A 15,259-nucleotide genomic window follows, 5' to 3' on the forward strand; every position below is an offset into this window, starting at 1 on the left:
ACTAGACTACTACAAGGAATGGAAGGCCTCCCATATGATGAGAGGTGGGAAAAGTTAGATATGTTTAGCTTAGAAAAAAGACGTCTCAGAGGAGATCTCATTTATATGTATAAATATATGTGTGGTCAATTTAAAGGACTGGCACATGACTTATTCCTTCCAAAGACAATACTAAGGACCAGGGGACACTCACTGCGAGTGGAAGAAAAGTGATTCCAACAGCTAAATAGGAAAGGGTTCTTTACAGTTAGAGCAGTCAGACTGTGGAATACACTACCACAAGAGGTAGTAATGGCAGATACTATAACAGCTTTCAAAAAAGGGCTGGATGATTTCCTCAGTACACAACACTGTTGGTTATAAGTGACTAAGGGTACCTTCACACTTAGCGATGCAGCAGCGATCCGACCAGCGATCTGACCTGGTCAGGATCGCTGCTGCATCGCTACATGGTCGCTGGTGAGCTGTCAAACAGGCAGATCTCACCAGCGACCACTGAACAGACCCCAGCCAGCAGCGACGTGCAAGCGACGCTGCGCTTGCACGGAGCCGCCGACTGGAAGCTGCGGAGACTGGTAACTAAGGTAAACATCGGGTTTGGTTACCTGATGTTTACATTAGTTACCAGCGCTGTGTGCAGAGAGCAGGGAGCCGCGCACACTGAGCGCTGGCTCCTTGCTCTCCTAGCTGCTGTACACATCGGGTTAATTAACCCGATGTGTACAGCAGCTACATGTGCAGAGAGCCGGAGCCGGCAGCACAGGCAGCGTGAGAGCTGCGGAGGCTGGTAACTAAGGTAAATATCGGGTAACCACCTTGGTTACCCGATGTTTATCTTGGTTACAAGCTTACCTCAGCTGTCAGACGCCGGCTCCTGCTCCCTGCTCGCTTCATTTGTCGCTCTCTTGCTGTCACACACAGCGATCTGTGTGTCACAGCGGGAGAGCGGCTTTAAGGGACAAAATATATAATTGGTGGAGGAAGGTTGAACTAGATGGACCTAGGGTTTTTTTCAGCCTATGTAACTATGTATGTAACTATGGATACACAAATGCCCCCTCGTTTAGATATATAATAAAAGGTATTTTTTACATAAAATAAAGAAATCAAAATCTGAACAATGAGTATCTTTTTTATGGGGCTGAGTACCCTGTATGAATGTATAGGGGTACGTGCCCACAATGAGTGTTGGACACTGCATATTTTCGCTGCATACAAAATGCAGTGTTTGACAGTACAAGCACAGTGGATGGGATTAATAGAAATCTTCTGCCACTGAGCTTCTTTTCTATACTGTGTAACCTGATCAGCATTGCATTTTTTAATCTGCAGCACGTCAATTTATCTTGCGTGTACGCTGAGTTTTCTATGAGGAATTTTCCCATACACTTCCATTAGATACAGAAAATCCGCTGGTGAAAAACACACGTTTTTATAGTATGTTTCCACAGCAGAAACGCATGCAATCCCAAACTAAGAGTGTCAATAAAAGGAAGTTTCAAAAGCAAAGCAGCTTTAGTTAAAGCATGAAATACCAAATAGAGACCAAACCTCAGCGTAAAAAATGCAATGAAACAAAAACAAGTAAACTAAGGTGCAAAAATTATGCAGTGTCAAAAACTCAACAAACACTGATTGTGGGACTGTACCCTAAAAGGTTTCATTAGAGTATGGGGGTGACAGAGATATTACATAATCTAATATATAAATCTGAGTGTGTGTGTGTGTGTGTGTGTGTGTGTGTGTGTGTGTGTGTGTGTGTGTGTGTGTATGTGTGTGCGCGTGTCTGTCCGCTAAAGGAATCCGCACCCTCGCATTTACAATCACGAAATTCTACACAGACATTCCATGTGACTCAGGGAACGTCATAGACTATGTTTTGACGGGAAAAATATAACCTTATGCTTTACAGTTACACTTCAAAAAACCTGCCACCATTCAAGTCAATGGAGCTGCGAGCTACAGGTTATTAATAGCAGCTGTGATTGGTTGCCGTAGGAACAAAGGACATTCATAGTATAAGAAGCTTATGTGTGAGGTAATAAGATGTCGGTGGGGAGACAGATAAAGACAGACAAGGAAAGAGATAGACAGACAGAGACAGATAGAGGCAGACAGTCAAAGAGACAGGGAAAGAGACAAAAACAGCAAAAGAGACAAAAACATGGAAAGAGACAAAAACAGGGAAAGAGACAGAGACAAACAAAAGGACAGGGAAAGAGACAAGGAAAGAGACAAGGAAAGAGATGGGAAAAGAGACAGATACAAGGAAAGAGACAAGGAAAGAGACAAGGAAAAAGAAAAGGAAAGAGACAAGGAAAGAGACAAGGAAAGAGACAAGGAAAGAGACAAGGAAAGAGACAAGGAAAGAGACAAGGAAAGAGACAAGGAAAGAGACAAGGAAAGAGACAAGGAAAGAGACAAGGAAAGAGACAAGGAACGATGAAAGAGACAGTTACTATACCGGGCAACGTCCGGGTACTACAGCTAGTTATAAATATTACTTACTGCATTCTAAAAACTGTCTTATTCGGTCAAACACAGCATGAAGAAATCCCTGGGGAAAAAATAAAGAAATAAATTACACCGCCATCTACTTATCTAGGGTAGAACAAAACACAGTGTGACGTCACTTTATCTGAGACTTGTTATATCGATGATCTCTCAGAAAAGCATACTGCTGGGAACAAATGTTCAAATCGAAGATTGTCTCTAAGACAATGTTCATACAGTGCCAATTTATTCTGCAGTATTTTACTAACAGATTACATCTATTCCAGTGTCTGCTTGAGACTGTGCAGAGGTGACTGCGCAGGGAATGGGAAGAGTCGAGCTCTGACTATCATTATTAAGAATACAGGATTTGATTGAAATCCTATCTGTGATGATAATGGACTGCTAAAAAGAGAGAAGTACAAAAGTGTCAGTTTATTATGAGTCTCGGGAGTAAAAGTGAAAACTGCAAGATTTCATGATTTTTTAATGTACACTCTTCAACATTGAAATTGCAACACTGAGAAGGTAAAGTCGGAGAACTACAGAAATCACAGGATTGTTATATCTGTGAATGATATGCAAATGATGAAAAAATGAACATAACATTTCACAAACATGCAGAAAAACCCACAATTAGACACCTTGGTTGCTATCAACTAGGTTTTTAATAATTGTTTGTCGAATGTTATGACACATTAAATGCAGTTGGGTAGCAAATCATCAAGATCTGCTGCTGGCAGCTACCTTTGCAGTTGCCAATGAATAACATCAGTGGTGTGCTCGAGACAAGTCTGAAAACTCTGCCGGTTATAGCAGCACATTTAGGACTCCAAGACTAGTCATAGCAGCACAAGCAACAGGCAGCATGGCGGTGTGTTGAAAGCAAAATGGTTCTATGACCATAACAATGTAAAAGCTCTTAAAGCACCAGAAATAAGAGAGCAGAGGTTCAGCTGCAGTACATTATGCATCCACACACCATAATGCTGGGAGTAGGACCAGTGTGGCGTTCCCTCTGGAAAATGTCATCATTTGCAAATGTTAAAAATCTGTGGAACGTGGTAGAGACATAAAAGCCAGACTGAAATCAAATTTATTTTAGCCACATGAGCCCTCATTTGAGATGATCATTTGTTCATGTGCCAGTTATCATCACTTGTCACAATCCCAGATGGATAAAATCAACCAATAATAACATCATTGATCGCTTCCAAGGTGTGTTTTTGCACCATTTTCTGTGATCCTAAGCGTTCCCATTTTTAGGCATCTATGGCTTAGTGATGGCTTATTTTTTGCATCTTGAACTCACATTTTTATCGGTACCATTTTTGCGCAGATGCTACGATTTGTTCGCCTGTTATCACATTTTGCGCAAAATTCACAGCGACTAAAAAATTACTAAAAAAATGTAATTTTGGCATTTGGAATTTTTTTGCTGCTACACTCTTTACCGATCGTATTAATTGACTTTATATTTTGATAGATTGAGCGTTTCTGAAAGCGGCGATACCAAATGTGTGTATTTTTTTTATTTTTTCTTAAACTTTTTTTTTTATTTTACTAGTACCCTTAGGGGACTAGAACGATCAGCAGTCTGATTGCTTTTCAATTTCTCCAGATCACAGCTGCACAACTGAGATCTACAGAAAAGCAGCTGTCCTCTCACACACGGTTCGTCTGCCGGGTGTAAGAGGAAGTAACTCATGATAGCTAAAGGAGTCATCACATGACCCTGTGTACCATGACAGCCATCGGATCCACGTGAACACATCACGTGACTTCCGATGGGGCCGGGTAAATGAATGCTTACTGCGGCCCGCTATTACAGCGCGCTGTAAAGGGTTAACAGGCACAAGTGGGGAGCGAATCCACTCGTGCTTGATAGCCGCACATGTCAGCTGTTCAAATCAGCGGACATGTGCACCAATCGCTGCCGGCAGGCATTAACCTGACACGATCCATGACGTACCCAGTACGTCATGTGTTGTGAGAGGTTAAATGTTTTACATAAAGACCTGATTTAAGCAATAAATTATTTTCTGATGTCTCCGAAAAGGAACAGTACAATGCACCAAAGCAAAAAATACTGCAATATTGGATAACTGCTAGAATTTAATACAATGTCCAGGAGATATACATACAGTACCTTGAAAAAGTACACATACCGAGTGATCTTTTCAACATTTTTTCACATTTCACTAACAAACTTAAATGTATTTTATTGGGATTTTATATGATATACTGACAAAAAGTAGTAAGCATTTGTGAAGTGTAAAGGAAATTATGCACGGTTTTCTAAATATTTTAAGTATATACTCAAGTATAAGCCGACCTGAGTATAAGCCTAGGCATTAAATTTTTCCATAAAAAAACTGGGAAAACTAATTGACTGAAGTATAAGCCTAGGGTGGAAAATGCTGCAGCTACTGGTAGTAATATACCCATATTGTCCCCTGTAGTAATGTGCCAATATTGTCCCCTGTAGTAATGTGCCCATATTGTCTCCTGTAGTAATGTGCCCATATTGTCTCCTGTAGTAATGTGCCCATATTGTCCAGTGTAGTAATGTGCCCATATTGTCTCCTATAGTAATGTGCCCATATTGTTTCCTGTAGTAATGTGCCCATATTGTCTCCTGTAGTAATGTGCCCATATTGTCCCCTGTAGTAATAATCCCTCTAAGTAATGTGCCCCATTCTTGTGTTGGGTAGTAATGTGCCCCATCCTTGTGCCCTGCAGTAATGTGCTCATTCTTTAATAATGTCATTATTCCGGTCTCCTCCTTTTCCCCTATTATGCCGTTGTTCACACATACACACAAAAAAAAATTATTCTCACCTGTCCTCCGTTCACGCGGTGCCCTCTTTCCTGCTTTTTGCAGACCACAGGTACACAGACCCCTCGGTTATTGCAGCAGGTACATGGTGTGACAACGTGGGCCCCGGGCGTGTGGGGAACCATGCGTCAGGTAGCGGGATTGAGGCATACAGGAACACTTTGTCACTTAAACAATCTAGGTGATTTATTCATATCCTCATAAACCACGCCATATAACGGGCCACAACCACTCTCCCCGCAGGACAACAATGTCTCACTGTCGGTTTCAACCGCCGAGTGTCCATACAGTTCATTCTCTGGTATCAGCCAGTCCACATCCCCTTTTCTCAGGGTTACCTGTCAGTCGCTTTGCCGGTTTCTATGTAGGCTCGACCTCCAGAGAGACTCTTTCACTGGGCTCACTAACCCGGTCCTCGAACCAGCTCCGTTCGACGACACCTGCTGTCAGGCCAGAGCCCCAGTAGACTCTGCAACTCTTTGGACTCTCACAGCCCTTTACTGTCTCACTGTCTCAGCATGCACATGATCTCCTGACCATGTACTTTCAGCAAGATGGCTCCCACCTACTCACAGCCTGATTAAAACCCATTAGACACACACATGTATGGGAGGCATGTGAATGGTCAGTCCCCCCCCCATCACCTCTCACCATCTCATGAACCCAGCCCTGAATAAATACTGCAATCCTCATGGAACTACAAGTCCCAGAGAAACATTCCAGGTTCAGATCGCAGAAGCCCTCCGCCTCTGCGGCACATACCGGCCATTCACAACATTGCCGGTCGCTACATCACAACAGGGACACCGCTGGTGTAGGCGCTTTACTTCAGTTGAATGCTTTGCGGCGCCACAAATTATTCAAGTGAAGTAAAGCCCTGACGACAACAGCAGCGGCCCCTGTACCAGCCGCGATCACCGAGGGATCTATGTACCTGCAGTCCACAAGAAGCAGGTAGGAGGACACAGCGAGAACTGAGGACAGGTGGGAATAAATTTTTTTGTGACACTCGAGCATAAGCCAAGGAGGGGGGGGGGGCGTTCTCAGCATAAAAAATGGGCTGAAAAACTCGGCTTATACTCGAGTATATACGGTAATATGGTAATATGGTAAATCTCCACATCTAGAGGCTGAAATTTTTGCCAATTCTTCTTTGCAAAACAGCTTTAGCTCTGTGAGATTGGATGGAGGTGTCCATGAACAACAATTTTAAAGTCTTTTCACAGAGTCTCAGTGGGATTTAAGTCTTGTGACTAGGCTGTTCACACACTTTAATATGCTGTTATCTAAACCCTCCATTGTAGACCTGGCAATAAGTTTAGGGTCGCTGTCCTGCTGGAAGGTTAACCTACACCCCAGTCTCAAGTCATTTGCAGCCTTTATCAGCTTTTCCACCAGGATTGCCCTGTATTAAGCCCTATCCAATTTCACATCAACTCTCAATAAGCTTCCCTGTCTCTGCTGAAGAAAAGCCTCCCCACAGCATGAGCTGCCACCACCATTTGTGATTGTGGGGATGGTGTTTTCAAAATGATGTGCAGTGTTAATTTTCCACAATACAGATTGTGGAAAGTAAGACTAATAATTGTCCTATGTACAGACTCTCCCACCTGAGTTGTGGATCTAAGCAAGTCTACCAGATTGACCATGGACCTCTTGGCTGCTGCTTTAAATAGTGCTCTCCTTACTTGGGATGTAAGTTTAGGTGGACGGCCATGACTTTGTATGTTTGCAGTTGTGCCACACTCCTACCATTTTTGGATGATCAATTGAACAGTGCTCCGTGTTCAGAGCTCTTGCTATTTTTCACAACCTAACTCAGCTTTAGACGTCCCCATAACTTTCTCTCTGACCTGTCTGGTGTGTTCCTTGGTTTTCATGATGCCATTTGATGCCTAATGTTATCAAACAATTCTCTGAGGCCTTAACAGAACAGATATAGTAATACTGAGAATAAATTACACACCGATGAACTCCATTTACTAATTAGGTGACTTCTGGGTGCAATTGTTCACTCAGAAATGTATGTAGGAGTATCAAACTACAGGGTTCAACACAAATTCACATCACAATTTTCAAATTTTTTATCTTTAAAATATTGGAAAACCATGTATCATTTTCTTTACAATGCACAAATACTTATTAGTGTTGGAATATCACATAAAATACCAATAAAATACATTCAAGTTTGTGTGTGTAAAGCCCAACCAAAATTTGAAAAGTGCACGGGGTATGAATACTTATTCAAGGCACTGTAAATTGGTCCCAGCGCTAAAACGATCCCTCAGGAGCCAGAATTATTTTTACACTCCACCCACCAAGTAAGCCATACCCACAGTCACAAATTTATTTTTTTTATTTTTTTATTTAACACTTTATTTTCCATCTTTTACCACAACAAAAATAGTGACAATAGCAACCAATAAATTCGTGCAAATGCGTTTTTTGGGGGTTTTTTTAAAGCGAATATGTCAGCAGGTTTTTGCTATGTAATTTGAGAGCAATATGATGTAGGGTCAGGGACCCTCTTTCCAGTGATATATAACTTACTACGCTGCTTATTGTAGTTTTAATAAAATCTGTATGATGTCAGTAGGAGAGATTAACACTAGAAGACTTGTGCCATGTAGTCCTCCTGCTTTGTGTAACCCTACCACTCCACTTATTGACAGTTTAATGTGTACACTGTGCATAGGCAAAAAGCAGCTAATCAGTGGTGTAATTGTGGTTATACGGAGCTCAGCATTTAGTTAACGGGTACCTGCAGCAAATAAAATAGAGATTTTTATCAAAACTACAGCAAGTAGCATTCTGTTAAGTTCTAATTACTAAGCAGTTTTACTATCCCAAATAGCAGAATACCATGAATACACAGCACAGACCAAATGTTTGGACACACCCTCTCATCTCTAGATCAACTGTTAAGAGGAGACTTTGTGCAGCAGGCCTTCATGGTAAAATAGCTGCTAGGAAACCACTACTAAGGACAGGCAACAAGCAGAAGAGACTTGTTTGGGCTAAAGAACACAAGGAATGGACATTAAACCAGTGGAAATCTGTGCTTTGGTCTGATGAGTCCAAATTTGAGATCTTTGGAACCAACCACCGTGTCTTTGTAGAAAAGGTGAACGGATGGACTCTACATGGCTGGTTCTCACCGTGAAGCATGGAGGAGGAGGTGTGATGGTGTGGGGGTGCTTTGCTGGTGACACTGTTGGGGATTTATTCAAAATTGAAGGCAAACAGAACCAGCATGGCTACCACAGCATCTTGCAGCGGCGTGCTATTCCATCCGGTTTGCATTTAGTTGGACCATCATTTATTTTTCAACACGACAATGACCCCAAACACACCTCCAGGCTGTGTGAGGGCTATTTGACTAAGAAGGAGAGTGATGGGGTGCTACGCCAGATGACCTGGCCTCCACAGTCACCAGACCTGAACCCAATCGAGATGGTTGGGGTAAGCTGGACCGCAGAGTGAAGGCAAAAGGGCCAACAAGTGCTAAGCATCTCTGGGAACTCCTTTAGGACTGTTGGAAAACCATTTCCGGTGACTACCTCTTGAAGCTCATCAAGAGAATGCCAAGAGTGTGCAAAGCAGTAATCAAAGCAAAAGGTGGCTACTTTGAAGAACCTAGAATATAAGACATATTTTCAGTTGTTTCACACTTTTTTAAAGGGAACCTGTCAGCAGAAATTTTGCACTAAACCTAAAAGATTCCCCTTCTGCAGCTCCTGGGCTGCATTCCAGCAAGGTTCCTATTGTTATTGTGACCCCTTTTAGACCAAAATAAATACTTTATAAAGTGGTACCTTTTCCCATGCAAATATTGTTAATCATACACGAGGGCGGGCTGTCTGGTGTCCATTATCCTGCCTCCTGCTGCTTTACGCCGTCCCCTATCGCTCAATTTCATACTTCAGGACGCCGCCCAGTGCACCCAAGGTCTCGCGCAAGCGCCGTGCCACTCTAGCGGGACTGTGCACTGTGCACAGTGTGACCGCTGGTGACGTGTTGCGCAGGCGTGAGATTTATGGGCAGCGCTGTGATTTTCATCAGCAAGTACCCGCCCATAATCTCGTGCCCGCGCTTTCCCCTCTGCCTCCACCGTTCTGCGCAAGCGCTGGCCAGATGACCCCACGTGACCTTTTTCCCATCTTGGTAAGAGGTGACGTGGATTCATCTGGCCAGCGCTTGCGCAGAACGGTGGAGGCAGAGGGGAAAGCGCGGGCACGAGATTATGGGCGGGTACTTGCTGATGAAAATCACAGCGCCGCCCATAATCTCACACCTGCGCAACACGTCACCAGCGGTCACAAGGTGCAGTCCCGCTAGAGTGGCACGGCGCATGCGCGAGACCTCGGGCGCACTGGGCGGCATCCTGAAGTATGAAATTGAGCGATAGGGGACGGCGTAAAGCAGCAGGAGGCAGGATAACGGACACCAGACAGACCGCCCCTGTGTACGATTAACAAGATTTGCATAGGAAAAGGTACCACTTTATAAAGTATTATTTTGGTCTAAAAGGGGGCACAATAACAACAGGAACCTTGCTGGAATGCAGCCCAGGAGCTGCAGAAGGGAAATCTTTTAGGTTTAGTGCAAAATTTCTGCTGACAGGTTCCCTTTAAGTGTTTCATTCCACATGTTTTAATTCATAGTTTTGATGCCTTCAATGTGAATCTACAATTTCCAAAGTCCTGAAAATAAAAAAAAACTTTTTGAATGAGAAGGTGTGTCCAAACTTTTGGTCTGTACTGTATATGTTGCCAGATGCCGGTTGCATGTCGTACCCCTCCTATAGGTATTCAGCCCTCCATAAATGCTGTGTAATTATATTAAGAAACTGTCGATGATACTTCCCGCTCCGTCTCTCAGATTTTATATTCAGAGAGCAGTGTGTGTTAACAGAAACTAATTATCCGTAATAACATTTTGATCATGTAGGTAGAGCTCTAATAGTCAATTAGCACGCTGTCACTCATCGCTAAATTGATTGACAAAAATAAATCACATTGCGCATTCCCGGCAAGAACGCAGCGTCGTGTCTCCTAAGGAGAAAGATCGCGGAGGAGACTGCGGACGAAATGTTAAAGTCACAGGTAATAATCCGGCATATGTGGATTGTGCTTGTGGATGGATGCTGTGGGACGCCGCCTTTATACCGCCAGATAGTCAAACACTGACATCTACTTTATAAGGGTCAGATGGTTAATCTACCACTGCATTGACTTCAAAGATAAAATCTGCTGGGACTGCAATGGAAAGATTCATTACAGAGAATGAATGAGAGAGAAAGAGGCTCAGAGACAGACAGACGGAGGTGTAGACAGACGAACAGGCAGAGGAAAAAATGGAAAGTTAGCCAGCATTGCAAACTAATAGACTTTGGGTTCAAGTCTTAAAGGGGTTTTCCGGTTTCAGAAAACTCCCTTCCCTCGGTCGCAGTTTCTCACACTCCCCAGGCTCAGCGCTGAGTCTCCGCCGCTGCTCCCGAAGTCTGTTTTTGTCTGTAGCGCTGACATTACATCCACAGACAATCAGTGAGCCATCCATCCTGACCAAACCTACGATACTGGCTGCCACTGCTACTCCTACTATTAGAGACTGTGTCCATACCTGTGGTGACAGCTGCCGAGGTACTATGATCCCCTGGGGCTGCCCTTGTCTGCTACCTACCTGCGTGTTAGCCTATCTCAACCACCATAGTGGCTTTAGTGAAGACTTGGTAGCCGTTCAGGTTCGCTCCGCCAGGTCTGTGATCAGTACCTTGGTCCATTGGTCCACTAACCCCATGATTGCCCCGGGAGCATTACATACACAGTCAATTCTAGAGCTCCATTCGTTGTATGATTAGCATGCGATAGGACCCATTTTGTAGTGTTTACATACTTTTGAGAACACTTCCCTCTAAAATGTTCTCATAACTCTCTGATTTCATTGTTCATGTGACAAATTCAAGGTATCCAGTCCCAAAGACAACAAAGCAGACCTTCAACATTACAGACCCTCCACCATATTTCACTGTATGTAGGCTGCACTTTCTTTGTAGGCTTCATTTCATCTACATACATAAAGCAGGTATGCATTACGAAAGAGCTCTAGATCTGTTTCATCTGTTCACAGAACATTACTCTAAAAGAATTGTGGTATGCCTATGTAACTTTTGGCAAAGTTCAGCCAATGTTTTATATGACTTTCTTTAAGCATTGGAGTCTTCAGGTAAAGCTTTCTTTTGGTCAGTGGGCAGTGTTGGATACTGATTGAAACAATCACTCCAGCAATGCCTGAAGTTTCCTTGGATGTTTACGTGGTTATTTCAAAAGAGCTTTCTTTGAGTTCTTTCATAATTTTCCTTGTTTTTTTTTTACCATGTTTTGGAATGTTTTTGACTGTTCCAAGAGTAGTAAAACTATGTGATAATATTTCGAACTGTTGAACCCAGAAAACTAAGGTCTTTGGAGATAATTTGTAATCTTTAGATTGCTTGTGCTTCATGATAATCTTGTGTTTATTCTGCACAAACAAATCTTGTCTTTGCTACTAAAGCTGGTGTCACACATAGCGACAGCGACAACGACGTCGCTGTTACGTCACCATTTTCTGTGACGTAACAGCGACCTTGTAAGTCGCTGTTATGATCGCTGCTTAGCTGTCAAACAGCGACGCAGCAGCGATCATAATGTCGCTACATGTGCAGAGAGCAGGGAGCCGCGCACACTGCTGGCTCCTTGCTCTCCTAGCTACAGTACACATCGGGTTAATTAACCCGATGTATACTGCAGCTACATGTCACAGTGCAGAGAGCAGGGAGCCACGCACACTGCTTAGCGCTGGCTCCTTGCTCTCCTAGCTACAGTACAGATCGGGTTAATTAACCCGATGTGTACTGCAGCTACATGTCACAGTGCAGAGAGCAGGGAGCTGCGCACACTGCTTAGCGCTGGCTCCTTGCTCTCCTAGCTACAGTACACATCGGGTTAATTACCCGATCTGTACTGCAGCTACATGTGCACAGAGGAGGAGCCGGCACTAGCAGCCAGAGCGGCGGAGGCTGGTAACGAAGGTAAATATCGGGTAACCAGGGAAAGGTCTTCCCTTGGTTACCCGATGTTTACAGTGGTTACAGCTTTCCGCAGCTGCCAGATGCCGGCTCCTGCTCCCTGCTCGCTTCATTTCGTCGCTCTCTCGCTGTCACACACAGCGATGTGTGCGTCACAGCGGGAGAGCGACGACCAAAAAATGAAGCTGGGCATTCAGCAACGAGCAACGACCTCACAGCAGGGGCCAGTTCGTTGCTGGATGTCACACACAGCGACAGCGACGGGACATCGCTGCAACGTCACAGAAAATGGTGACGTAGCAGCGACGTCGTTGTCGTCATCGCTGTGTGTGACACCACCTTTAGGAACATGGAATAAAACTAGCCTTCTTGAAGAAAAGTGTACCCTTGAGAGTCTGAGAAGCGGAGACATCACTGAGAAGACGAGCAGAATGACGATGGATACCGGAGAAGACAGTAGTAGGAGAGTATATTAAAAGGAATCTGTTAGCAGGTTTTTGCTATGTAATCTGAATGAAAACAGTGGGAGATACAGGTTGAAACACAGATTTAATTTATTAAGCTGTGTCCTCTTGTTTACTTAACCCCTTCACGACCTAGGATGTATATATACGTCCTAAGTTGCCTCCATCCGATTACCGCGAGCTTCAATGGGTTGCCATGACAGCGCGGGGTCAGATGATGACTCCTGTCCCTGCCGTGAACTGTTTCCAGTAGATACTGGCAAAGTGCCGACACTCACAGAAACGCTGCATTTCTCCTGATTAGAGCGATGGTGAAGCATCGCTCTGATCAGGAGAAGCAATCGGGCACTGCAGTCATAAAGTCCCCTAGGGGGAATAGCAAAATCAGTGAAAAAAAAAATCTTAAAGTACAAATCTCCTCCTTTTTGCCCCAATGACTATAAAATAAAAAAACACACAAAACTGAGTTCAGAAATGCCTGATCTATCAAAACATAAAATGATTTGATGTGATCGGTACACTGCGTAACGAGAAATATAATAAAAAAGCCAGAATGACCTTTTTTTGGTCACTGTAACATTGATTAAAATGCAAATATCAGGTAATCAAAACATTGCATCCAGGCAATTTAAAACGCCGGCTACAGATGCAAAAAATAAGCTGTCACTGAGCCCCAGATCCCCAAAAATGAGAACCCTACGGGTCTTGGAAAATGGTGCTAAAAGTGCAATTTATTTTTAAAAAAAAATTCTGAATTTTTTTTCACCACTTGGATAAAAGAAGAACCATACATATTTGGTATATACAAACTCGTATCGACCTGGGGAATCATAATAAGAGGTCACTTTTACCAAATAGTAAAAATTGTAAATAAAAAACACAAATCATCAAATTCACCGCACTTGGAATTTTGTTTCAGTTTTTTAGTACAATATGGGTACAACTCGCCTTGCAAAAAAAAAGCCCTAATTTGGCTATATTGACAGAAAATTTAAAAGGTTATGGCTCTTGGAAGAAGGGGAGGAAAAAACGGAAAAAACAAATGGAAAGTCGCCAATCAGTGAAGGGTTTGAAATAAAGTTTTGAGCACATGGACATTATCATTGCTAGGACTAACTGCCTCATGGTAATTCACCCTCTTTTCTGATAAGTAGCTCACTGTCAATATACAATGTACACAGAGAGCTGTGGTGTGGATGATGTTAGCTCTCTGGGCTCTTCTCTACGCTACACGTAAGAACTGTGACAGTGTCACAGCTGATGCACCCAGTAAACTAAGTCACACATCGCTGGAATCAGGGTCTCTGCCCCTACATTATGCTGCTCTCAGATAAGCTAGTAAAAACCTGCTGACATATTCCCTTTAATACACTCACAAACTACATACACATATTTAATGGGAAAAAAAAAGAAAAACGTCATGGGAGGCCATCTTTAATTATTTAGAGGCTATTTGAAAATGGAGAGCTGAATATAGTATTCTTACCATGGCTTCTGCATTCTGGAGAGGATCAGCAAATCCATGGACAGTCAGTTTACGCAAAACTAAAGATACAAAAAACAGAGTTGCAGATTAATTCAAAAGAGGCAACAAACTTTTATAAGCAAATTCTACAAACAAATAAAACACATCTTTCGCGGCGTATAGTTCAAGAAAGCAGAAGACAGAAGTGAAGCCAAAATGACTGGAAAGGTTCCCGGAGTCACTGGCCTCAGAATCACAACATACTGATGAAATAGACGCGGCTGATTTCAGCCACTTTGTTGCCGTCATTTGCATTTTATCTCTCCATCCTTTTTGTATTTTTCATTGTGATGTTATTTATTGTTCTTGCTTCTCCATCTCATTATTTTCTTCCGGAGGTTAACATTTATTATGACCCGTTTTGATTTTCTAAATTCCCTCTTCCAAATTCGTTCAAAGGGTGACATGAAAAATTACCATAACACATGGGCCGAATCCTTCCAGCCGGAGTTAATAGCTCGATGATTGAAGTCAGAGCAAAGCGACAGCTTCCAAGGATCGATCCGGCTTTCCTTTTACGTCTTGCGTCAGGTTTTTTTTTAAAGTTCTTTTTAAGATAAAACTGATCTTTTATGACATTTATCCCAATATGCAGAGATTATTACCTCAAAAGGAGAAAATAAAACATCAGATGCCCAAAAAAGGATTTCAGAATGAAAGTAAAGTGTGATGCAAATGTATAAGATGACCAGACTAAGCACGGGCACTGCTCATGTAGGATTCAACAGTGAAGGATTTTTTTCATCAAGATTGATAAAAAGTTCTGCACTATTTTTTTGGTCTTTGCCTTCTTAGTTTTTTTTTGTTAACTTACATGGCATTATAAGGACTTTGTAATGATGGACATATTGTATTATGTTTTTGCTTTCTTT

The 15,259-nt window shown here is 42.8% G+C and overlaps 1 protein-coding gene across 1 annotated transcript in view; it reads right to left on the reverse strand.

Annotated features, from left to right (window-relative positions):
• The window catches only part of IPO11 (importin 11), a 643,145-nt gene that overhangs the window by 470,705 nt on the left and 157,181 nt on the right, over nucleotides 1-15,259 (reverse strand). The window contains exons 7-8 of the mRNA XM_075326256.1: nucleotides 14,349-14,407; nucleotides 2,509-2,557 (exon numbers count right to left, since the gene is read on the reverse strand). Coding sequence (XP_075182371.1) covers nucleotides 2,509-2,557; nucleotides 14,349-14,407 — 108 coding nt within the window. The remainder of the gene's footprint in view (nucleotides 1-2,508; nucleotides 2,558-14,348; nucleotides 14,408-15,259) is intronic.

The sequence above is a fragment of the Anomaloglossus baeobatrachus genome, chromosome 1 (assembly GCF_048569485.1).
Source record: "Anomaloglossus baeobatrachus isolate aAnoBae1 chromosome 1, aAnoBae1.hap1, whole genome shotgun sequence".
NCBI classification, from domain to species: domain Eukaryota; kingdom Metazoa; phylum Chordata; class Amphibia; order Anura; family Aromobatidae; genus Anomaloglossus; species Anomaloglossus baeobatrachus.